Raw genomic sequence first — 26,886 nt, 5'->3', positions numbered from 1 at the left:
CATCAGTGATGAATTCCAACAACAATCTGTTAATTCCATAAACACAAGAGATTCTGCAGATGCTGGAAAACCAGACAAAAATGCTGGCAGAGCTCTGGTCAGGCAGCATCTATGGACATCAATAAACAGTTGATATTTCGGGCAGAGACCCTTCATCAAGACTGAGCCCTGAAGGTAAACACACAGAGATTCAGAAAGGCAAACTGATGAAGATAACAGATTCCGAATGGGCAGAAATACTCATGAGGTTACGCTCAGTAGAACCAAGATCCAATTCAACTGCCTAGCAGACTATGTATTAACAATTTGCCAGCACTCAACTTGAGCTTTATTTTAAAAAAAGGACAGCTTTGTTATCAACAAGCCAGTCTTCAGCGTACAGAGAATAAAAACGGCATCTGAGCTATAAAGATATATAAATCCCATTAGAATCATATGAAAAACTGAAACTTTAGTAATGCAGCACTCTCTTAATGCTGTAATGGAGTATCTGGTTAGATAGTAAATGCATATAAAATCCTTGTAGAGTACTCCAAATTTAACAAACAAATGTATATTTTCCTACATGGTAAAAATCTTGGAGCAAATTTTTTCATTCCTTTCTTCTTAGATTGTATTCTTGAAAATGTTTATTGCTGCAACATTTTCATTATTAGGATAGTTTGCTTGATATGTTATCAAGGGCATTTTATGTTTGATGCAAAACAGCAGGCACAATAAGAAATAAATGAACAAGCTTACAAACTGTAATAAAAGGTCTTTGATCTGAAATGTTAACTCTGTTTCCCTTTCCACAGATGCTGCAGGAACTGCTGAGCATTTTCAACATTTTCTGTTTTTATTTCAGGTTGCTAAGATTAAGTCCAAACACAGTAAAAAATCTTAAAGAATTGTTATTTAGAAAAGTAGCCATTAGTCTGGTTTAATGGAAGCGTCATAGGGTAAACGTATATCTCACCTGTCAGCTGCTGGCTGGTAGAGTGGTCTATTTTCTTGGGAAGAGAGGTAACAGTTGGTTGCCAATCCGCCAACCACTCGTATTCGGAAGGAGTGTCCGAAGTTCTGATATAGAAGAAAAATTTTGGTCATGCACATGCTGACTTTTTATACTTGTAAAAAGCATTGCTGTTTCAGTTAATCAATCAGATTTGCTTGAAGAAACATATTATCAAAGTTGTATTATTATATTAAACCTATTACCTTATATGAAATGTACCGATAGCAGATCACCATTTCCATCATCTGTTACTCAGTCTCATAGTAAAAAAATCTTGAATTAACAATTAATTCGGTATAGTGGAGACAAGTTCTCAACAATTAAGACTGAGACTTCCAACTTCATTTCCTGCAAGTCCTTTACATTTGGTACAAGCTAATATCCAGATCACTGAAGTATAACTCAGTTCTACAATTCAGACCTGTCAAACAACAATCTGCACTGAAAAAAAAACTTCTTTCAAAGCAAAGCCAAAACCATATATAATTGCTTCAAAAATTTTGTTTCCATAAGAAAGAACGCCTCAGGAAATATTGCAAAAAGACTTATTTTGGAATTTGAGCACCATCAAATGATCACCGTCGGTGATTAAAATAACTGTAGAGTCAGGTATGCCTGCAGCAAGCCTTGTTTCACATAGTTGTTCATTTCCATCTTGACAGCTTGTTGAATACACATTATGGAATAGTATGCCAATTTATGCAACTGCTGTGTTGGGATCCACAGGGAGGGGAGAGCTTCCTAGTTTGGAGAAAACTTTAATCCAATTTTAAAATAAACCTCACTATTTTTTTCCTCACACACCTTCAGGATTATTATACTAAAACTGTAACTTGTGATGTTGTAGCATCAATGGTATTTTACACCTGCCTGAGCCTTCAGGTATGTCTGCCTGTAGCTTCTGAATTAGCTCTGTCAGCCATCCCAGAACCAGAAAGTATGCAATTTTCAGTCCTGAGGAACCTAAGCAGGACATTATATCTAGGGATCGTAGTTGTGGACTGTTTCTTTCCCTCTAAATAACAGCAATCTTACCTGACAATAGCTGGAGGGCTGATGTCAATAAAGCACATTGAATAAAAGTACTTCATGGCCATTTCTGCGAACTAAGTTAATGTGAGATGTACTGAGCAATGCTTACTGCTAAAGGAAGTGTGTAGATGCCTGTGGAGAATAGGATCAGGTGTCCATGATCAGAAAAGTTGACAATGGGTACTGTCCGCACCGATGTCTGATGATTGACTGTGAGACCTACTATTTAATGGAGTCAACAGAGTGGGAATTCAAACAACACATACAAAATGCTGGTGGAATGCAGCAGGCCAGGCAGCATCTATAGGGAGAAGCACTGTCGACGTTTCGGGCCGAGACCCTTCATCAGGACTAACCGAAAAGAGAGATACTAAGTGATTTGAAAGTAGTGGGGGAGGGGGAAATGGGAAATGATAGAAGATCGGAGAGGGTAGGATGAAGCTAAGAGCTGGAAAGATGATTGGCGAAAGTGATACAGACCTGGAGAAGGGAAAGGATCATGGGACGGGAGGCCTTGGGAGAAAGAAAGGGGGAGCACCAGAGGGAGATGGAGAACAGGCAGAGTGATGGGCAGAGAGAGAGAGAAAAAAAGAGATGGTGTAAGAAGGGGAGGAGGGGCATTAACAGGTTAGGGAAGTCAATGTTCATGCCATCAGGTTGGAGGCTACCCAGCCGGTATATAAGGTGTTGTTCCTCCAACTTGAGTGTGGATTCAAGATAATAATAATCCAAGATGGCGGCGCAACGCAGCTTGCAGTGGCCACTCTGGAACTGATTATCTGTTATATGTGAAGTGGGGTGCCATGCGCAATCATAATCGATTGAAAACGGACGTGGAAGCATGGAGAAACATCGGGAAATTCCAGGAAGACCTTCTTCGTTGCTGCTGCTGCTGTGAGGTCCGGGACTCTGCTGGGAAGAACAGACCCCCAGTCCTCGGGGTCGCGTTGCCAATGGCCGTTGACAGGGCAGTCTTAATACACTCGGCAGAGGATGGAGCTTGGAGAAACTGTGCCGGAGGGGATGGTCATCGGCTCGGAGGTTCAACGGACTCGGAGTCTTTTCGATGGACTCAGGCCGCTTTTGGTGTGCGCTGCATCTGCGAGGCTGGTTTCGACGGAGCTTCTATTGTGTGCTGCGTCTGCAAGGCTGAGTCGGGCAGCGCCTAGGAAGTCCATTGCGGGGGTATTCCCTTCTGCCGCCAGCGTGGGATGGCGAGTCTGTTGGGACCCTGGGGACTTGGGGAAACTGTGGTGATTTCTTTTGAACTTACAGTCCTTTAACGTTTTGGACTATTTTTACTGTGCCCATAGTCTGTTTTTTATCAATTATGCTATTGTTGTAACTATATGTTGTAATTGTGTGGTTTTGTGTGGGTCTTGTAGCTTTAGTTTTTGGTCTTGTTTTTGTCTGGTGGATTTGGAGCTCCCTTCCGGGGAACACGCTAGACGGTAGTGTGATATTAATATGCAGCAGCCTCTCCGGACTCTGGATTGGGGATTGCCAAACGTTACGTAGATTTTCTGGTGTAGTCTGTTTTGACATATGCTTTTGTGATATCATTCTGGGGGAACGTTGTCTCATTTTTTAACTGCATTGCATTTGTGGTTTCTAAATGACAATAAACTGAATCTGATTCATCTTGACAGTAGAGGGGGCCATGGATAGACATATCAGAATGGGAATGGGATGTGGAATTAACATGTGTGGCCACTGGGAGATCCTGCTTTCTCTGGCAGACCGAGCGTAGGTGTTTAGCGAAACGGTCTCCCAGTCTGCGTCGGGTCTCACCAATATAAAAAAGGCCACACCGGGAGCACCAAACGCAGTATACCACACCAGCCACCTCACAGGTGAAGTGTCGCCTCACCTGGAAGGACTGTCTGGGGCGCTGAATGGTGGTGAGGAAGTGGGAATTCATCCTTGATTGCTTCTGATAAGTATGTAGTATTGTGTTGTCCATATTTATAGTCATTTTACAAAAATTTTATTGCAGGTATGAGAATGAAAGCTAATTCTGGAATTCAATACACAATATACATGAACATTTATCTCAATGTAGGATACATTTTTATATCAATCTCCTCAAGAGAATCAGAAGGGAAAAATATTCTTGAAGTGGAGGAAACTATGTGAGACAGTTCTCATTTGTGGCTTTTCAAGGTACTGAATAAATTTCAACCAGATGGCTGCAAATAAATGCAAGTTAAAAATTTGACAGATTTTGCATATTACTTCATGAGATGAGTGTTCCATTTCCTGCCACTCACACAAACCTCATATCAAGCCTGTCAGAAGGTTTCACTCATTGAACACAGAAATGTTTCTTTTCATCAGTGCAATATCAATTCTGTATGTGGCTTGCAATCTAAATTCTCTTTGACTTCAATGTACATGTAGCTAATTACACAGTCAGAGATTGGATGATCTTAGAAATAAGCTGGCAGTTACGTTATCAGCACAGTAAGATTGCTTTCTTTCTCAGACGACACTTCTTACATTGTCTGCCAAGTGTGCATCAGCTTATGGAAATAATTAAATGTCTACAGATTTTAATTAAACTGTTTGTATAGTTCAACGGTGAAGCAACCAGAAATACTCAATATAACCAAGATCACAGTATAACTCTTTTATAACCCCTAATTTTAACCAATCTTACTCTTTCTGGCAGGAGACATTTAGTGTATACTGCTGTAACACTGTCTTTATTTCAGGTTGGCTTTTATTTTTAAAAAAGGAACACATTGCTTTTCAAAGAATATTAGCGAGGATAGCAGTATGCTAGTCAGGAGACATCTAAGTGAATTTGCAATTTAAGTTTGGCTATTAATTTAAAAGAAATCAAAATATGCTAAGGCTAATATGTTATTGCTCGTGCTCTTACAGACCAGGTGTTGATGGTGAATCTTGATGGGACTGCCTTCTCACAGCACGCATTGAGACTGCACTTAATAATTGCTTGGCAGTAGAAATGAGGATCAATACACTGATGTGCAATTCATAATATAATTTCATTAATAGACAGAAAAACTGTTTATGTTGCTGGGAGCACCGCAGATTTCCTCAATGCTGCAGAGAAATTCAGATTGATCTTTGCTTGTGAGATAAGCAACCATAACCAATTTTGACAGAAGCAGCAGTAGCAAAAACAAAGTTAATGTTGTGTTGTTAATATTTCAGTAATATTTGAGTAATATTGTAACTATATTGCTTAATTAAGCATTCTTTATTTAAACAATTCATTATTCATTGTTGTAATTTTGTCCTATGAAATCATCGTTGTAAATGATGCTTTTTGTTATGTTTGTACTGACTGAAATAAATAAATTTCATTCATTCATTCATTATGGGTTATATGTAAAAGTACGTAAATGGTAAACTTCATTACGTCACCATGTCATATGTGCATCCCTTGCTAAAATAAAACAAAACTAATGTAGACACGTATTCCTGGCTCCGTGTTTTTGCTTTCATTTAGCTTTATGTTTTGGAGTTACAAGACATAACAGTTAATAAATTTTGTTTTCTTGCAGTCTGTATCACTCAATTTCAAACTAGGTGTCACCTATAAGAAGTCAGATTTCACATGCAAGCTGAATTTGATTGAGTGCACAGATTCCCTCCTGCAATGTGTGTAATGATCCAAGCAGTCACCACAAGTAGTTGTTTTCAGCTTTAGGGTTAATTCCCTGAGATGCTTTCAATGCATTTAAACTTTTTAAATGGCTTTGCTGTCAAGGGAGAATTTATTTTATTACCTTTGCTGCCATCTCCAAAATGGGATTTTAGTGTATGGGAGTTAGTGCACCCAGGTCATTTTGTAAAGTTCAGTACAGCATTGTGCAGGTTAAATTACTAGTTCTACAAGGAGAAGTGTACTACAGCATGGCTGCCACTGAGACAAAAGGTGTTAAATTCATCCATTAGTCCTGCTAATAGCTTTTCCTTTCATTAGCTTCTGTCAAGTAATGCACAGCCGCACTGAATCAAAGTTACACACTTATTCCAAAGATGAGTGTAATATTTTTAAGGCATGGAATTTTCCCCCAAAACACTATTTTCAATTTGTCTGGCATTTAACCAAGTCAGACAGACTTTAAAATTGAAGAAAGCACCAAATGGACCAGTATCAGTAAAGGAGCAGTAAACAAGAAAGGATGGGGAAAAATATAAGGAATTCTGCAAGGGAGCATGACTAAAGAAGGATCAAGAGGATTATAATTAGTGAACAATTTTACAAATATATCAATAAAGCCTACTGCTAATTGTGAGAAATTCTTAACTAAGAGAATATTGGATAAATAGAGGATGACTAGAATTTAGTAGCTGAATTGTATTTGGTTCTAATGCTTGAAAATACTACAAGGACATAACACTCTGAATGTGTAGAAACACATCAGGCATTCAGGGCTGTTAAATAAAGAAAACAAGACAAAGAGTAAGACTTGACAGGATACCCCCAACTCTACTGAAAGCAAGAAGTTAAAAACATAGCAGGAAGATACAGTACATATTTCAGGATTTCAACAAGGACAATGTTGAAAAATAAAAAAAAAATTAGACTTGTTCTTTTGTACTTAAAAACAATTTTCCAATTTTCATAATGTCTTTGATTGGGCTATTCCTATCAGGAATTGCCGTAATGTGAATTTTAGGTATTCACCATATTTTATGCTAGGGATGATATAAGACTGCAAGGCCACAATATATAGGAGCAGAATTAGACTATTTGTTCCTTCAAGCCTGATACTTCATTTCATTGAGGCTGATCCACTTTCTCGCTCAGCCCCTTCTTCTTCTCTTCTCAGCCATGGTTGTGTTGTCCTGCCTTAGAATATTTCTTCTGAGATGTATATATCTTGCGCTTTCTAAATTGCTCCCAGAAATCCCCACCGCTGCTGTTCTGCTGTCATCCCTGCCATCAGGGTCCTTTTACCCTTGCAGTTCCTTAGCTCTATCCACAATGATTCAACACCTTCCGACCCAATGTCGCCTCTTGCCAACGGTTTGATTCCACTTTTTGCCAACAACAGAGCCACACCACCCCCACTGCCTACCTGTCTTTCCATTTGATAAATTAATAGGCATATCATTTTGACACATTAAGATACATATCATTAATATGCATGGCTCTTGCCAAGAGAAACTGGATCCAAAGTCTGAGACTAGCAACTTCTGTTTTTCACTCACAATAGAAAATGGAACAGATAATAAAGAACGTTGGGAATTACATACAAGACTGGTTCATCACTGCTGGATGTAGTATCTCCCTCAGATATTTTAAATTAAGGAAAATATAATCATCAGTAGTGAGGCTTCATCTCTGGTCCTGTGCTACTTTGATCCCCATGACTTCTAGCTACCTGTGTCTAAGGACTGTTGGCCTTTGCCGCGTCCTGCTAAGGGACAAGGGTGGGGCATATTCCTTCCTTCTCCCTCTGCCCCCAGCTTTCTCGCCAGCAGCCTTTCATTTTATCTCCATAAGATCTCAAAATGTAGGAGCAGAGAGGCTATTCGTCTCCATGGCAACAAATGAATACTATGACAGCTGGTTGCTCAGCAAGGAAAGACAATCAGTAAATGCAAAAGTTGTGTTCGAACGCAACAACATGGGAGAAAAGCACAACAGTATTCTCTTAAAACAAGGGTGTACAATTGTTTTTGATGACCTTTGATTTTGTTTCAGTTCCACACACAAAACATGCTTAGCACACCCATAATAGATGAAACCAACTACTAGGCATAAGATCCCAATCATACTTAAGTGCACATCAAGGTCAATACTAATGTGCCTCTCCAAAGCAATAATAATTAAGTTCTTGCACCTACTGCTATTCAGGTAGTGGTCATGTCCTAGCAATGGTTACTACAATATACCCCTTCATCTGAATTCATGCTTCCAACTCATCTACTATGACATGTGCATTTGCACACTGAGCTCCAGTTTGGATATTGATCCCTGCCTTTAGCTCTTTCTCACTCAATTATTTCACTGACAGTGCAATTCATTTCTTATTTTACAGACCTTTTTTGAGCTCTTTGACATGCAACTGATATTACCACAGGGGACAACTGAATAAACTATTAACAGCAGAATAAGCAATCAAACCCACCCAATGTCATAGCAGCTGCCTTCAATCTTCATCTTAACAGGGAGTCATCCATCAGAGTTCAACATGTTAAGGAAGAATTTAAACATTTGAGCAAAGGAGAGCTACCGTTACCACTGCTATGATTTGGATTGCATCCACCATTGCCCTGGTACCACATCCAGTGCCTCTTCTTGCAATACAGATAGTGTAGGAGCCATGTATCTGTTTTTTATCTGCATTGTACTCCGTGTCCCACGTTTATTAAGTGTATTTTGGTAGTTACTCATGTGGGGTGGAGTAGAAGTGAAGAGTTTTAATTACATGTTCATACTTTTTAGGAATCAGTCTAGTTAGCTTAGAACTCAGGAGTTGGTCAGGGTGATGTCTTTTTTATTAACCTTTAATATTCTGTTAACCATTTGTGTTTAACTTTGTTTATAAGATCATTAAAAATAGGAGCAGGAGTAGGCCATCTGGCCTGTTGAGCCTGCTCCACTATTCAATAAGATCATGGCTGATCATGTCCACCTACCAGCCTTTCTTCATAACCATTAATTCCCCTACTATGCAAAAATCTAACCAATCCTGTCTTAAATACAGGTGTCCCGTTTTTTGAACGCTTGCTTTACGACACCTCGCTGTTACAAAAGACCTGCATTAGTTACCTGTTTTAGCTAACAAAAGGTGTTTTCACTGTTACGAGAAAAGGCAGCGCACACCCCGAGCAGCCAAGCTCCTCCCCTGGAACTGCATTCCAGTCGCCATTGCTTAAACACGTGCCTGTGAGCATCTGTGCTTTATGTTGATTTATTTTGTGCACTTGTTAGCAAGGTGAGTTCTAAGGTATTGAAAAAGCCTAAGAGAGCTCGTGAGGGTGTTACACTTAGCATAAAACTAGACATAATTAAGCATTTCGATCGTGGTGAACGAAGTAATGACAAAGTGAACTTGGCTTGTGGAAGTTGACGAAGGTGATGTTGAAGAGGTTTTGGCATCCCATGACCAAGAATTGATAGATGAAGAACTGATGCAATTGGAAGAGGAAAGGATAACAATTGAAACCGAACACAGTAGCGAATGGACTGAAAGTGAAACAATTGCGTGAGATTTTTGCTGTGATTGACAACGCATGGCAGCATTGCAGATCATTGCAGATTGCAGAAAAGTATGACTTTAATTTTGAAAGGGTACGTAGGTTTAGGGCATATTTGCAAGATGGTTTGAGTGCTTACAAAGAACTGCACGATAGAAAAATGCGCGAGGCTAAGCAGTCAAGCGTGCTGTCGTTTTTCAAGTCTTCCACATCAGCCACAGCAGATGACAAACCTCGCCCTTCGACACCGAGGTAGACAGACATAGAAGGTGACCTGCCTGCCCTGATGGAAACAGACGACGATGAGATGACACCCCAGTCTCCCCCCACCCCAACCTCCGGCGACTCAGCCTAACACACCATCATCAGTGTCCTCACTGTCTTCCTGATTCCGGTAAGTGAAACTGCACTGGACGTACATTATTTCTACTTTATATAGGCTGTGTGTTTTTATGCTTTGTTTGGTACGATTTGTTATTTGGTATGATTTGGCAGCTTCATAGCTTAAAGGTTACTGGAGAGAGTGCTTCTGCTGAGAGCGCTTGTGTGAGATTTTCGCTACGGTGGATAGTGCTGCAATGATTGCAGAAAAGTATTTCTACCTTATATAGGCTGTCTATTTATCATATTATTCCTGCTTTTACTATATGTTACTGTAATTTAAGGTTTTATGTGTTATTTGGCATGATTTGGTATGTTATTTTTTGGGTCTACGAACACTCACAAATTTTTCCCATATCAACAAATGGTAATTGCTTCTTCACTTTACGACATTCTGGCTTACAAACCATTTCATAGGAAGGCTCTACCATCGAGGAGCAGGGGAAACCTCTATCTGTACTGAGGTAACTTCCTCTGCATCACTGGGTAGAGATTCACCACCCTCTGGGGAAAGCAGTTCCTCCTCATCTCCGTCCTAAATAACGCCAAAAGACCATAAGATATAGGAACAGAAGTAGGCTGTTCGGCCCATCGAGTCTGCTCTGCCATTCAATCATGGGTTGATCCAATTCTTCCAGTCATCCCCACTCCCCTGCTTTCACCCCATACCCTTTGATGCCCTGACTAATCAAGAACCTATCTATCTCTGCCTTAAATACACACAATGACTTGGCCTCCACAGCTACTCGTAGCAACAAATTCCACAGATTTACCACCCTCTGACTAAAGTAATTTCTCCGCATCTCAGTTCTAAATGGATGCCCTTCAATCCTGAAGTTGTGTCCTCTTGTCCTAGACTCCCCTACCATGGGAAATAACTTTGCCATATCTAATCTGTTCAGGCCTTTTAACATTTGGAATGTTTCTATGAGAATCCCCTTCATTTTCCTGAACTCCAGGGAATACAGCCCAAGAGCTGCCATATGTTCCTCATACAGTAACCCTTTCATTCCTGGAATCATTCTTGTGAATCTTCTCTGAGCCATCTCCAATGTCAGTATACATTTTCTAAAATAAGGAGCCCGAAACTGCACACAATACTCCCAAGTGTGGTCTCACAAGTGCCTTCTAGAGCCTCAACATCACATCCCTGCTCTTACATTCTATACCTCTAGAAATGAATGCTAACGTTGCGTTGGCCACCTTCACCACCAACTCAACCAGGAGGTTAACCTTTAAGGTAAGCACAAAGTACACGGCAGATGCTGTGGTCAAATCAACACGTACAACAAGCTGGAGGAACTCAGCAGCTCCGGTAGCATCTGTGGATGCTGTCTGACCTGCTGAGTTCCTCCAGCTTGTTGTATGTGTTGATTTAACCTTTAAGGTATCTTGCACAAGGATTCCCAAGTCCCTTTGCATCTCTGCATTTTGAATTCTCTTCCTATCTAAATAATGGTCTGCCTGTTTATTTCTTCCACCAAAGTGCATGACCAGACATTTCCCAACATTGTATTTTATTTGCCACTTCTTTGCCCATTCCCCTAAACTATCCAAGTTTCTCTGCAGGCTCTCTGTTTCCTCAACACTACCTGCTCCTCCACCTATCTTTGTATCATCGGCAAATTAGCCACAAATCCATTAATCCCATAGTCCAAATCACTGACATACATCATAACAAGCAGCGGTCCCAACACCGACCCCTGTGGAACTCCACTGGTAACCGGCAGCCAATCAGAGTAGGATCCCTTTATTCCCACACTCTGTTAGCTCCCGACCAGCCAATACTCCACCCATCTCGTAACTTCCCTGTAATTCCATGGGCTCTTATCTTGCTAAGCAGCCTCATGTGCGGCACCTTATCAAAGGCCTTCTGAAAATCCAAGTAAACCACATCTACTGCATCTCCTTTGTCTATCCTGCTTGTAATTTCCTCAAAGAATTGCAGGAGGTTTGTCAGGGAGTATTTTCCTTTCAGGAAACCATGCTGGCTTTGGCCTATCTTGTCATGTGTCTCCAGGTACACCGTATCCCTAACAATCGTTTCCAACAACTTCCCAACCACTGATATCAGGCTAACAGGTCTATTGTTTCCTTTCTGCTGCCTCCCACCCTTCTTAAATAGCGGAGTAATGTTTGCAATTTTCCAGTCATCCGGTACAATGCCAGAATCTATCAATTCTTTAAAGACTATCGTTAATGCCTCCATAATCTCTCCAGCTACTTCCTTCAGAACCCGAGGGTGCATTCCATCAGGTCCAGGAGATTTATCCACCCTCACATCATTAAGCCTCCTGAGCACCTTCTCAGTCGTAATTTTCACTGAACAAACTTCACTTCCCTGACACTCTTGAGCATCCGGTATACTGGAGATGTCTTCCACTGTGAAGAGTGATGCAAAATATGCATTCGACTCCTCTGACATCTCTGCACCTCTCATTACAATATCTCCAGCATCATTTTGTATTGGTCCTATATCTACCCTTGACTCTCCTTTACCCTTTATATAATCCAAAAAGCTTTTATATACTTAAAAAAATCTACTCCCCCGCATCGTGAGGCTATGTCTGCCAGTTCTAGTCTCATCTATAAGTGGAAACAACTTTCCTGCCTCTATCTTACCTATTCCTTTCAAAATTCTATATGTTTCTATAAGATCTGCTCTCATTCTTCTGAATTCCAGTGAGTAAAGTCTCAGGTGACTCAATCACTCCTCATTGTCTAACCCCCTCATCTCTGCTTAATTTTGTTAGTTTTAGTTTCATTAGTTTCTTTTTGCTTTTAAGTTTGTTTGTTTTGCTAGTTACTAATGAAGGATCAAATACATTTCTTTGACTCTGAACATTATAATTATTGGATCCTATGGAAGATGCCTCAACCAGAATTAACCCCCCACATCCCTGTGCCTAGCCTCCAAGTTTTGTTGGTTTGGTCGAGTCACTGCTGCAAACAACTACCTGCAGCTAACGACTGTTCGATGTAGGGTAGGGATCATAACAGAAGGGCAAATGATATACAGTTAAGTCACTGCATGATCTTTCTTCACTTTTATGCTACACGCATGTAAAGCTGAGCACTGCCCATTATTACCAATTCACCATGAGAATACACATGGTATCCAATTCTGTGAACAGAAGAGGGTATAAAAGAGATTTACCAGAATTGTTTCAGAGATAATAGAATTCATAATGTGAAATAAATGCTAATATTAAATCTGAAAGTGACAGATTTTTGTTATGGAATATAGAGTTAGGTCACAGATTAGTCATAATTTCAATAAATGTAAGAACACATTTAAGGAACAGTGGGCTCCAGGCTCTAGAGGAACAAGAGGTTGCAGATATTATGACTGACAGGAAAAAAAAATCAAAAAGAAAATTACAAGAATTTTTATTTATTCATTGTTTGATCTGAATTGATTTCATTTGAAAAGGCAGTGGAAATTGATCTAACAATAACCTTTCAAATGGAAGTATACAGATATATATTCAAAATGGGGGAAAAAGAAACGCAGGGCTGTGAAGAAAGGACAGGAAAATGGAACTCATTTGCAGAACTCTTCCAAACATACACCAGAATCAGGTTGGTTTGAATGGCTTTGCACTGTGCTGCACGACTCTATGATTTTTCTTTCATTAACGAGGAAAGTTACAGAAAATTCAATTTAATGTGAAACAAGGGTCTGATTAAAGATGGAATCCCAGACTGAACTTCAACCAATCTTACAATCCTTTTGCTGGTACGCATTTACTTAGCTGCGTTGAAAATTCATGGAAAAGTACTGATTGGAAGGCTGTCAAAATATGATCAAATTAATGTAGAGCTTGTAGCGATGTGCTACACACAGCGCTGAAATAACGACACGCAGTCGGTAAGTCATTTCGAGACTAGTTTATTCAAACTTCGTGGCGCTGGCATTTAAATCCCTAGCGCCCGCCCTCTCCAGGCGGAAATGACGTCAGAGGTGCATTACCAAAGTCTCCCCCTGCGCGCTGGCTATTTGTAAGCCGGTTCGCCTGCGCAGAAAGTGGGTCGCCACATAACACCCCCCCCCCCCCCCAGAACCGGTGATACACCCCACAATGTCCACAGACTGGATCAGCCTCTGTTTGGGAGGCCTGCCTCTGCGCCGTGGTGCCTGAACCTCGACTCGCTGTGCCAAGTCCACATGGGCTGGTCTGAGTCGGTCCACCATGAAAACCTCCTCTCTCCCACCAATGTCCAGAATGTACGTGGACCCATTGTTGTTGATCACCTTGAATGGCCCCTCGTACGGCCGCTGTAGCAGTGCCCAGTGTCCGCCCCTTCGTACAAACACAAACTTACAGTCCTGCAGGTCTTTGGGTACATGGGTCGGGGTGCTGTGAAGTTGGTACGGGGGCCAGGTTGCCGAACCTTCCACGTAGTCTGTCCAGGACTGCTGCGGGTTCTTCCTCTTGCCCCCTTGGGGCTGGTATGAACTTTCCCGGGACAGCCAGGGGCGTGCCGTACACCAACTCGGCCGACGAGGAGTGCAGATCCTCTTTGGGCACTGTACGAATTCCAAGCAGGACCCAGGGAAGCTCGTCCACCCAGTTAGGTCCTCTCAGGCGGGCCATGAGAGCCGACTTCAGGTGATGGTGGAAGTGTTCCACCAGTCCGTTCGACTGTGGGCGGTAGGCAGTTGTGTGGTGCAGCTGCGTTCCCAACAGGCTGGCCACAGCTGACCAGAGGCTGGAGGTGAACTGGGCGCTTCTGTCGGAGGTAATGTGGGCCGGTACCCCGAAGTGTGCTACCCAGGTTGTGATCAGTGCTCGGGTGCAGGAATCGGCAGATGTGTCGGTGAGCGGGACCGCCTCTGGCCACCTGGTGAACCGGTCTACCGTAGTTAGGAGGTATCGCGCTCCTCGGGACACTGGTAAGGGGCCCACGATATCCACATGAGCATGGTCGAGCCTCCAGTGGGTGGGTTTGAACTGCTGCGGCAGAGTATGGAGTTGACAACTCGCCGCCTCCAGGCTGCCGAGACGATGGGGCGAAGTTGGCCGGTAGCCACGTCGCACAGGAGGGTCCTATCACCTGGGCCTACGAGAAAGTCCTGCAGCTGCAAACCCGAGACTGCGGTCCTGTAGCTGGGCATCTTGTCGTCTGCCTGCTGTGCCTCCGCCAGAGCTGCATAGTCCACCCCCAGGGACAGGGCCTGGACAGCTGGTCTGGAGAGTGCATCCGCCACGACATTGTCCTTTCCCGAAACATGCTGGATGTCCGTCGTGTACTCGGAGATGTAGGACAGATGTCACTGCTGGCGAGCCGACCAGGGATCGGACACCTTCGTGAACGCGAAGGTCAACGGTTTGTGGTCCGTGAACGCGGTGAACGGCCTGCCTTCTAAGAAGTACCTGAAATGCCGGATTGCCAGATACAGTGCCAACAGCTCCTGGTCGAAAGCACTGTACTTGAGTTCGGGTGGTCGTAGGTGCTTGCTGAAGAACGCCAGGGGTTGCCAGCGCCCCTCGATGAGCTGCTCCAGCACCCCACCGACTGCTGTGTTGGATGCGTCCTCTGTGAGGGCGGTCGGATCGTCCGTTCTGGGGTGCACCAGCATCGCGGCATCTGCCAAGGCTTCCTTGGCCTTAGTGAAAGTGGCCGCGGCCTCCTCATCCCAAGTAATGTCCGTGCCTTTACCCGACATCAGGGTGTACAAAGGGCGCATGATACGGGCTGCTGAGGGGAGGAAACGGTGGTAGAAGTTCACCATACCAATGAACTCCTGCAGGCCTTTGACCGTGTTGGGCCGGGCAAAGTGGCAGATCGCGTCTACCTTGGCGGGCAGAGGTGTTGCCCCGTCTTTGGTAATCCTGTGGCCCAGGAAGTTGATGGTATCGAGACCGAACTGGCATTTGGCCAGGTTAATCTACTGGCCGAAATCACTCAGGCGGGAGTAGAGCTGGCGGAGGTGGGACAGATGCTCCTGGTGACTACTGCTGGCTATAAGGATGTCGTCCAAATAGATGAACGCAAAGTCCAGGTCGCGTTCCACCATGTCCATTAGCTGCTGGAACGTCTGTGCAGCATTCTTCAGGCCGAATGGCATTCAGAGTAACTCGAACAGGCTGAACGGGGTGATGAGTGCTGTTTTGGGGATGTCTTCAGGGTGCACCGGGATTTGACGGTATCCCCAGACGAGGTCTACTTTGGAAAAGATTCTTGCCCCGTTCAGGTTTGCTGCAAAGTCCTGTATGGGCGGCACAGGATAGCGGTCTGGAGTTGTAGCCTCGTTCAGTCTGCGGTAGTCGCCGCATGGTCTCCAACCCCCGGCTGCTTTGGGCACCATGTGCAGGGGGGAGGCCCATGGGCTGTCAGACCTCCATACGATCCCCAATTCCTCCATCCTCTTGAACTCCTCCTTCACCAGGCGGAGCTTTTCCGAGGGGAGCCTTCGTGCGCGGGTGTGGAGGGGTGGTCCCTGGGTCGGAATGTGGTGCTGTACTCTGTGGCTGGGCATGGCTGCCATGAACTGCGGTGCCAGAATCGATGGAAAGTCCGCCAGGATTCTGGTGAATTTGTTGTCTGACAGCGTGATGGAGTCCAGGTGTGGGGCCGGCAACTTGGCTTCACCCAGGGAGAACGTCTGGAAAGTCTCGGCATGTACCAGTCTTTTCCCTTGCAAGTCGACCAGCAGGCTGTGAGCTCGCAAGAAGCCCGCCCCCAGGAGTGGTTGGGCCACCGTGGCCAGTGTGAAGTCCCATGTGAACCGGCTGGCGCCAAACTGCAGCTGCACTGTGCAGGTGCCGTAGGTCCATATCGTGCTGCCGTTTGCCCCCCTCAGGGTGGGTCCTGGCTTCCTGTTGCAGGTGTCGTACCCCATCGGGGGCAAGACGCTGATCTCTGCTCCGATGTCGACCAAGAAGTGACGTCCCGACTGTTTGTCCCAGACATACAAGAGGCTGTCCTGGTGGCCAGCTGCCATAGTCATTAGCGGCAGCTGGCCCTGGCCCTTGCAGGGCGGGCGACAACGGCGGGCTTTTGTGCCCCACCGCTGGTGGAAGAAACACCACTGTTCTCTGGCCTCCTCACTCCTGCCTCTGTGTTGTGTGCGCCCCCCTGCCGGGCCTGGTCTGGTCTGCTGTTGGGCGCGTGGCCTGGTAATCTGACGGACGGATGCCACGCTCTCCATCTTGGCTTTCCACAGCGCGTCTGCCCGGGCCGCCACCTTCCGGGGGTCGCTGAAATCTGCGTCGGCCAGCAGCAGATGTATGTCCTCAGGCAGTCGCTCTAGGAACACTTGCTCGAACATGAGGCAGGGCTTGTGTCCGTCAGGCAGGGCTTGTGTCCGTCAGCCAGGGACAGCATCTCGTTCATCAATGCTGATGGCAGTCTGTTTCGCAAACCGTCCAGGTGAAGCAGGCAGGCACCCCGCTCACGTCGTGAGAAGCCAAAGGTCCCAGTGAGCAGCGCCTTGAATGCTTCATATTTGCCTTCTTCTTTGGGCAACTGTATGAAATCCGCAACCTGGGCAGCCGTCTCCTGGTCAAGGGTGCTCACCACGTGGTAGTAACACGTGGAATCAGAGGATATCTGCCGAATCTTGAACTGGGCTTCGGCTTGGCTAAACCACACGCATGGTCGCAGCATCCAGAAAGTCGGCAGTTTTAGCGAAACTGCATGAACAGATGAAGAGTCGGTCATCTTTGGTCCAAATCCAGTTTGGACCGTCCAGGTCACCAATGTAGCGATGTGCTTACACACAGCGCTGAAATAACAACACACAGTCGGTAAGTCGTTTCGAGACTAGTTTATTTAAACTTTGCGGCATTTAAATCCCTAGCGCCTGCCCTCTCCGGGCGGAAATGATGTCAGAGGAGACCAAAGTCTCCCCCCGCGTGCTGGCCATTTGTGAGCCAGTTCGCCTGCGCAGAAAGTGGGTCACCACAAGCTATGGATAGTTTACAGTCACCCAATGGCATGTCCAGGCACATAACAAATAAACAACTTATTTTGCTCTTAGTATTGGCAAGAAGATTATGCCATTCAAGTGAGGAAATAGTTAACTGCTTGCCAGCTACAACCAGATGCATGGAAGCAGAAGAAGCTGTAATGGAAGTTATAAGAACAAAAGAATTGCAGTGGTTTCTTCACAAATTCATTGGAATTACATACTTCTAATTAATAATTAATCAAAGGCCAGGTACATTTTTGGATTTCAAGAGGTCCTTGCAGATATTGATCACTATTATTTTTATGGCAACCTTGAACGAATCGAAATTATATTCTGTAATAGTCAGAAACTTACGGGCAATTTGAATTGCCTTTCCTTCAGATACCAGCATAGCATTTATGCCATCCTAATGCAAGTTCTAGCAAACATGCTCTATAGAAAGGGCATTGCTGAATATTTTAAATCTTCTCTACTCTGAACTGTGAAGCACTAATGTGCCGAGCGACCTCTGGGAAACCTCAATTCTTTTTCTAGTAAAAATACTTCAGAATTCACATTTTATTTTTAAGAGTAAGGTTGTAGGGTTCATTTCTATTTCAAGTGCATTCTCAGAACGTATTCTCTCCACCTGTCTATAACCCCCCAATGCGTAGAGTGCAATACAAGCCACATCAAAATTAAGTGATTACTAACCGAATGGAAGTCATTAAGTATTTGTCATCTAAATTCCAGAAGCATGGAATAATCCTTCACTTATTTATGGTTGTTACTTTAGATGACTGATTTTTTTTATTCTTGTCACATTCAATAAGGAACAGTGAACCACTGTATGCATGTCATCTAGGCAAATTGTTCAATAAATAAGTATACTGAAGTAGAAGAAAAAGGAGAAAATAAAATGAATGCAGAATATAGTGCTATAGATATACAGAAAGTGTGGTGCAAGGGCTTGACAACGCAGACTGAGAGATCAAGAGTTTATCTTTCATCCTTCAGAAAGGAAGCAATCAATAGAAGCTGGCAGTTTACATAAATCCTATTCATGAAATGACTTTAGGTAGTTGCTTATGAGCGAGTACACATCCTGTGTTTTCTTTTAACAATGATTGGAATTGGTTTCTTGCTCACATTTAAAAGTTGTACTTTCCTGAGGAAAGGCAAAGACTTGTATTGTGCAAGGACTTCCAATTGTGTAGCCCACCTACCTCCTCTGAGGATGAAAGCTGGTGTCACATCATCTGATCGTTTTTTTTTTTGCGCAGCTTGATGAGGAGATGAGCTGCATCTGCTATGGGATTGCTTCATTATTGCTAAGCAGAGGTCCTATTGGTCGGTATCGTATATGAGAATACAGAAATGGAATCTGGTCAAGTCTTATAATACCCAATTCTCCATTTTGAAATGTATCTACTGCACTTCAAAATGTCTGCTTTTGCAATGCTGCTTTTCTGCTGGCCACTTCTTACACAGTCCAGATATGAATGTTGATTTGAATCATATCAGATCATATGGCAGATGTTCTCAAAATAAAACTGTTAGATTAGCTGAACAAATTACTACCCACATTTTATATCTTTTCTTTTTCTTTCTTTTTCAATCTTTTTATTGAATTTCATATATATGAAAAAAACATAATATAATAATGAATAGGTTATAAATGCATAAGACTTGAAATTGAATTAATAGTAGGATAACAATATCCTATTAAAATATCAACAGAAAAACATAGTACATTATCAATCAAGTCTATATCTTTTCTTTCATTTTTGCCAGACTGACTTCAGAGTCCCTGAGTTGTGTAGTTCACACTTAACTCAACTGACCTGTGAATGTGTCTCATTTTTCATCAGATAGTACATTTTGTTGAGGATGCATTGATGTAGCTGATCCCAAGTCAATGAGCGATCTTCCCTTAACAAAAACGGCGGACCAAACCTAAAGTGATCAACAAAGAATTATTTCAGTAAAACATGATGGACTAATAGATACTCACTGGTTAGTACAGTTGAACCAAGACAAACAAAGCAAAAGCATTTCAATTCTATTAGAGCAAAAGTATCACCCGAACAGGTTTCACTACAGCAAGTATTTTTCTTTTATAGCCGGATTAGGACTTGGTGAACTTGTCAACAAAGTGATTCCTCAGTGAGATCATTAAGAGAGAGCAGGGTTTAGTGGCTGTTCTCTACAGTACAGTACAAAAGCACAAAGGGTTGAATTATTCATTTGCACACTTTGTTAATTAACATAAGTACAAGAACATCGAAACAAATAACTCATCAAAAGTAAATAAATGAAATGAATTACTTTGTAATATATTACATTTTCATTTAGAAATAAAGTCATTCAGGAATTGCAACTGATACTAGGACTGAGGTATTTTGTTGTTAAAGAATACGTTTCTCAAGGCAATAATACTGTATATTAAAAATCTTGTAATTTCAAAATTACTGGCACTACTGTTCAGGGTGGAAATCTTCACATTTTGGACTGAGTTCTTGAACTTCCTGAGTGTAATCTTTTAATATGAAAAAATAGTTTCTAAAGATATCAACAGTTGAAAATACATTTAAAGTTATTTCCAATCCAAAATAGCATCCATTTGTTTAGATTGGTTTTGATATTTAATGCCAGACTCCAAAGATACAAAACTCAATACTAGTATACAGATCAATGTTTGAAATAGCAAAAATAATTTGTATTTTCAGAGTGGCTTCAGCAGACAAAACACACAAGGTGATGTACAAAAATGATATAAAAATTCCAGATGCCAACAGGTGTTTTAGAATGCTAATACTCTGTCAAATTATCTTAAAATGAATATCCACATTTTCTGTCAATCCACAACCAAACAAGAACAGATATAATATGTGTTAAACACACCATAAACCAACTTCCCCCAGTTTTCCCTTTGCAAGTAAACAGTGATTTGTGACAAGGGAGAGTTCCACAGAATGGTCATTATCCAACCAAACTAGTAAATGTTGATGTGTTATTTAATTGGAGGGCACAAGAATGAGATGCGGACACATGGCCTAAATACTTTATCGCCAAGTCCACCATATGGGTTGGTGACTAACAGTAATGAAGAGTAAAACATCTACCCAGTTTCTTCCTTCATACTGTAGGGGCAGATTAGAATGTTATTTTTTGAGAATCCCATCATTGTGCTGAATGAGATCAAGTTCTTCTGCAAGGTGTTCTAAACATTGCTGCACCGTGCAGTTCAGTGTAAAGGCAAAGGGTGCATCCAACCATTGAGCCACCAGGTCCACATGCTGAAAACTTTCTTTAGTCTCTATTTATAATCAAATAGCAGCCAAAGTAGTTAACATTTAATTCTGTTGTTTCACAGTTTCAAAAGCCCATTTCTGTCACCAGCACACTTTGATAATTCAGATGTGACCCATATGAAGCCATATGTAAATAACATGGTAAAGCACAGAGCTGGATTCAGAGTGGGGGCTGAAGGAGGAAGGCTGCAAAGGACTGAAATTAATCCACTAAAGTGAACAGCAAACAATGTTTTGTTTTCAAAATGTAGACTAAGATTTCTTCACCTTTTTGCGACAGTTCCTCAAACACACAGCAGTATACTTGACAAGTTAAATGAAACATTACAGGGCAAAAAATCCAGTTGTTATAAATGTACTTTCATAAGGGTAAAAGGACTACAGTATTCAAGCTTGAGTTAAAACAAGCCTTCCTGCCGATGATTCAAGACTGCTGTGGCTGTACCATACCTTTCATTTACTTATTTATGTGGTGGCAAGATTTATTCCTTGAATACAGTATTGTGAATTCAAACCCTCATATGAAAGTTTACAACTAGCAAAGAGCATTTCACTGCTTTTGCAAATATAACAAAGGAGTAACACACACACACACACACACACACAGACACACACACACACACACACACACACACACACACACACACACACACACACACACACACACAAACATCTAGTGAACAGCAGTTCTGTGGGCTAAAACGCTTTGATACTGACCAAAGTCAGTACTAGAACAGAAGAGGCCACCCTGTTTCAAACACTGCTCTGTTACTTAATTAGATCATGACTGGTCTAATTACAACCAAAATTCTTTATTCCAGTCCACCTAAAGTAATGCTTCACCCCAGTTTGTCAAAATCTTTCCATTTCTGCCTTAGAAATATTTAACGTCAGCTCCCACTGAACTTTAGCAAAAACAAACATCCTTCAGAGAAAAGATTCTGAATTATTCCTATCTTCAATGAGCAACCACTTATTTTTAAGCAGCGACCCCTGGTTCTAAATTTTCTTTTCTCTTTTTTTTAAATTACTATTTAAAAATTCAAATTTTAAAAAATTGCCTTGGTGGAACTTGGTCATAAACATAAACTTAGTAAAGGACTATGAAGAAGAAATTAAGTTGTGAGAAAATACTACATTGGAAAGTAAATCACCGACAGCTAAACAGATGTACCGATATCTTCCAGCATTCTTGTTATTGAAAGATTTTGAGATCAGTGGCAAAGACCTCAAAAGACCAGTGGAGCCAGGGTTTGCACGTGTCACTGATCTTAAGGAAAACATCGCCTACAGGGTTTTATTCCATAGCAAGGGTTTCATGTTTCAAGGTAAGCTTGGAATTTGTCCTCTACGATGGACCAATAACATCCAGGAGGACTACATATGCTCTTCAACCAATTAGGCTGCAGAGTTAAAGTCAGCAAAACATAATGTAATTCATACTTTCATCATTATTCAGAGAAGATTGGGGCATATGCATAGTCAGTTAAAAAATAATTTTATAAACAAGCTTCACTCCAATCACTAATTCTATATTGGTTGGCCATGCTAAGTCTCCAAAAATGTACCCTGTTGTTGTGTATTTGCAACCAATCTTAGTACTTAATTAGATAGTGCATATATCATGACACAATGCCTCATGCTCTGAACACCTCTGTTTTTCTCATTCTTGCTTCCATGTTCCCTCACATCATGTGTTGTTCTGTCCCAGACTGATGATGTCATCGCCATCCTTGACGTGTCAAACTAAATTAAATGACCTTACCATTTCAATATGTGACACCTATGAAGGAGCATACTCTCATTTACACTAACTTCAGGATTTTCACATCTGTCTGCATATACATGGATGCTGAATCTTAGTCAGTCTCATACATGTTGATAGTTTCTCTCACATCTCAAACTGCAAAATCCAGGCCATTGGGCTTTCTCTTCCCTTTGCGTGCATTAATAGGCATTATTCTTGCTTGGTTTTGCATTTCCAGAGGAATTACATTCTCCAAAAAGGTGAACTACAAAAGCATTTTACAAAGAGCAAAATGCAAAAGAATTTATTTTCCAACTACTTCAATTATTCAAACCGGGGGATGGAGCAATTACTAATTTATGCATTCTTTGAATGCTAGACAAATGAGATTTTCCCTTGAGGTGGATTTTTATTATTAAATTACAGGTCATAGAAAAAGGCACTGAAATAAAAATAACTGCATCATTTCACTAATGACTATCTTCCCATGTCAGCTCTGAATGTAGCAGTTAGTAAAGGGTGATAAGAAGTGGCCTCAACTCAGATGTATTGTAACGTGATGCTGTAAAAGCAACCCCTTATACGCTCCAAACTCAGATAAACAAATGCAGCTAACAGTAACATTAAAGCAATGTGCTCATGGGGAAGCAAATGATTTATTGCAACATGATGTACAGTGAAGTATTGTATAATTATGCATAATCTTTACACCAGTGGAACAGTGCACAGTGCATAGAACACAGTGTAAAGCACAATCGCTTTACAACGCCAGTGATTATCTATTGGGATTCAAACGCCACTGCTGTCTGTAAGGAATGTTTTATCCTCTCCCCATAATGCATGGATTCCTCCAGGTTCTCCGGTTCCCTCCACATTCCAAAGACATAGGAACGGTTAGATTTGAGTTGTGGATATTCAGTGTTGGTGCCTGAAGCATAGTAACATTTGCAGCCATAGTTGGTTTTGATGCAAAGCAACACAATTCACTGGATGTTTTGATGTACATATGACAGATAAAACTAATCTTTAATCTTAAATCATACTCTGATAAACTGTAGTAAAGAGCCAAGATGAAATTATTAGCTGTTTCCGATTGAGAAAATAGTAACTTATTGAATCCTTAAAAAAATCATTAATACCTTACAATAAATTAAGTAGAAAGAGTAAGCAAATGTCCACTTTAGCTAACAGTAGGAGGTGTTGGTATAAACCATTGTCACCTGCAATGCACAGGGAGATACTTCTTTCTAGTATTGCAGTTCCTCTGAGTTGAATGTTCAAGTTCAAGTTTAATTGTCATTCAACTATGCACACACCATAAACAAAACAGCACTCCTCTGGGCCAAACTGAAAAACACAGTACATACACAACACATACCGTCCCAAAAAAATTACAGGTTATTGAGTAGCATGGGCTAAAGATTGATGGTGCATGGGATGTTGTCCTGGAGCCATGTTTCTGCAAGAACAAGTACGCAGCAGTTCCTCATCTTATGCTGTGTCAGCTGCAGCTGAAAGCAATTCAGATTGTCTCCCAGGAAGTGAACGGTGGAGAGCAGCATCATCAATGGGAGAACTGGCTTTCAGGGGCCACTCCCCAACCCAGCACAAGTTGCAGTGTGCCTGCAACCCCTCTATTCTCTCCCACACACCTCCTCTCCTGGGTGACTGTAACAGGTGATGCTGTGACATGAGGGCTGGTCCGCGCAATAACTGTGGGCACGCAGCTCCCCAACTGTCGGTATCACCAATTAATCAATGAATCAATGAACTGGGCTTGCAGGATTTTATGAATTACTAATACCCAAAAATGTCTTGTGATCACAAGAAAAAAAGTTTAATACAAACATTTGCACTATTTACTGGACTTGGAGAGGCTGCTGCAACTAAGCACACTGTCAATTTACCAGAAGTGGACACAATCCTACTCAATTTCTTTTACTTCCTCTGAATGCAAAGGACTGAATAAACTGAAAACATCTTCTAAGCTGGAGCTGCTTTGAGCAGCAACTAAGCTTCTGCCTTCATTTTCTGGAGTCCAACTTCCAGAATATCTCTTGGGCTGACAATAACTGCTATAGGGAAAAGGTTAAAAATGAATTTTGTTTTAGTTCCTAAATGGTTCCAATAAGCAAGTAGCATTTTAAAAATTCTAATTTTTAAATAATTAGATACACTTAAAAATATACCATTTAATAAAACATTTTCAAAAGACAAACAATTAATTTAAAATATTAAAGTTCAGTAAGTCCAGTACAGGTCCACAATCCTTTATCTGAAGTCCTTGGGGCCAGTGGAATTTCAGAATTTTTCAGAAATTGATAATTATATTGATAATTAGCCTGTCTCAGTGCTGGTGGACTTAAGGACCTGGGGGAGCTCCAGACCTACACACATCCTCCCATATACTTTAAATCATCTCTAGATTACTTATAATACCTAATACAATGTAAATGCTATGTAAATAGTTGTTATACTGTATTGTTTAGGGAAAAATAACAAGAAAAAAGTCTGTACATGCTCGAATAACGAGTGCTTGAGAGAGAACTTCTGGATTTTCCCGATCCACGCTCTTTTACAAATACTATTACATTTATTTTATTTATAGAGTAATACACTAGTAAATGAAATAGTGGGATAATGATAGACCATAAATACACTAGTACATTTTATTTTCAACAAAAACATTCAATAAAACATAAAAATATACAAATTCAAATGAACCAAATCAAACACATGGTAAATGACTTATAGGAATAAATGTAGAATGTAAATACTCTAGGACATATACAGGTTCAAACTAAGCTAAAAACATACAGGTACCTCTGGTTAAGTTGTGTTACGTCTGCCGAACAAAGTTAAATACTCTATAGGTACCTGATGGGCCAAGAACAGGATTCTCAAGTTATGAAGCAGCACTATGACAGACGGTGTTTTTAAAGACTTCTTCAAATGTCATCTGTCTCATTAACATAGGTTTATGTCCAAGCAATCTCTCTTTAACTGAGTAAACTGCCGTAATGTTTATGGGCATCACTGTCACTATGAAACCTCAGTAACTTGTCTTTCTGTTTCTTTAAATCATATACAGTGGTAGTTCCGACACCATATTCTCCAGTAAGCCGCCACACAGACACACCACGATCAATAACTCCACTTTCTGCGTTATTGATAACGATAGATGCTTCCTTCTCTTTTTCTTATTGTTACCCATAGGGGTATCTGCAGCTCTTTTTGACATTTTCACGGTGAAATTAAACACAAATTCAACAGTGAACACAAAATATCAGCAAACAGCAAAATGCACGTGTAACCAGTACGAGCGCTGAACCACAACTGATGTCTGGTGGCCTCTGCTACTGCTGCCACGTCACACCTGAGTGATGTCAGCTGTTGGCGCACCAAACAAGCTCCACACTCCATGAAAAAACTTTGGTTTTCAGAGCTTTTCAGATAAGGAATTGTGGAATTTTCAGATAAGGAATGGATGGAGTTCCCATTGTACACCAGCCCTCCCTGGAGTGAAGCTGAGTGCCAGGTGCAAAGAGCATTTAGTTTCTTTCCTCAACATGTTATCACTGCTGATCACAATGGTGATTTCAGTGAATAGCTAGGAAGTGAAAGACACTGGTATCCTAATTACTGGAGTTTTCAGTCTAAACTTTATTGAGGTGTGAACAGTTCATCATGGCTGGCTGATTCAGCTGGAATATCCAGAAGATGAGGCCCCACCACAGGAAAAGACAAAAAGAAGGAACTGGAAGAAGATAAAAGAGGTATACTCTGGCTCTCACTTATTGGATTCTGAATTAAATACTGAGCAGGCAGAAACAAGTGTAAATATCTATTTGTTCAGGTCGCATTTCTCCAAATCAAAACAACAGTGTAAGAGTTTGTTGGTGTGGTAAATTCCTGTGATTACTAAAAAGAGACAATGTAGGTCTGAATGCCAGTGCAGCCTATCCAGATTACTGAAAGGACAGGTTGTGGGATAACAGCGGTTTATCTACTGATATGGAAATGTTTTTTTATAGACAAGAGCCAGATACTGAAAGCTTCTAGCCATCTCTTACACAGATCCACTTTAAGTCCAGGATTTCATCTGACAATCAGAATCTAGTTAACCATATAATACAACCATATAACAATCACAGCACGGAAACAGGCCATCTCGGCCCTCCTAGTCCGTGCCGAACTCTTAATCTCACCTAGCCCCACCTACCCGCACTCAGCCCATAACCCTCCACTCCTTTCCTGTCCATATACCTATCCAATTTTACCTTAAATGACACAACTGAACTGGCCTCTACTACTTCTACAGGAAGCTCATTCC

At 41.7% G+C, this 26,886-nt stretch overlaps 1 protein-coding gene across 1 annotated transcript in view; it reads right to left on the bottom strand.

Annotated features, from left to right (window-relative positions):
- usp43a (ubiquitin specific peptidase 43a) overlaps positions 1 to 26,886 on the bottom strand; it is a 452,509-nt gene that overhangs the window by 46,779 nt on the left and 378,844 nt on the right. The window contains exons 8-9 of the mRNA XM_059948710.1: positions 19,337 to 19,448; positions 959 to 1,062 (exon numbers count right to left, since the gene is read on the bottom strand). Coding sequence (XP_059804693.1) covers positions 959 to 1,062; positions 19,337 to 19,448 — 216 coding nt within the window. The remainder of the gene's footprint in view (positions 1 to 958; positions 1,063 to 19,336; positions 19,449 to 26,886) is intronic.

Source organism: Hypanus sabinus, chromosome 23 (genome assembly GCF_030144855.1).
Source record: "Hypanus sabinus isolate sHypSab1 chromosome 23, sHypSab1.hap1, whole genome shotgun sequence".
Lineage (NCBI taxonomy): Eukaryota > Metazoa > Chordata > Chondrichthyes > Myliobatiformes > Dasyatidae > Hypanus > Hypanus sabinus.
Note: the sequence above shows the minus strand (reverse complement) of the source record. Positions and strands in the feature narration are given on the sequence as shown.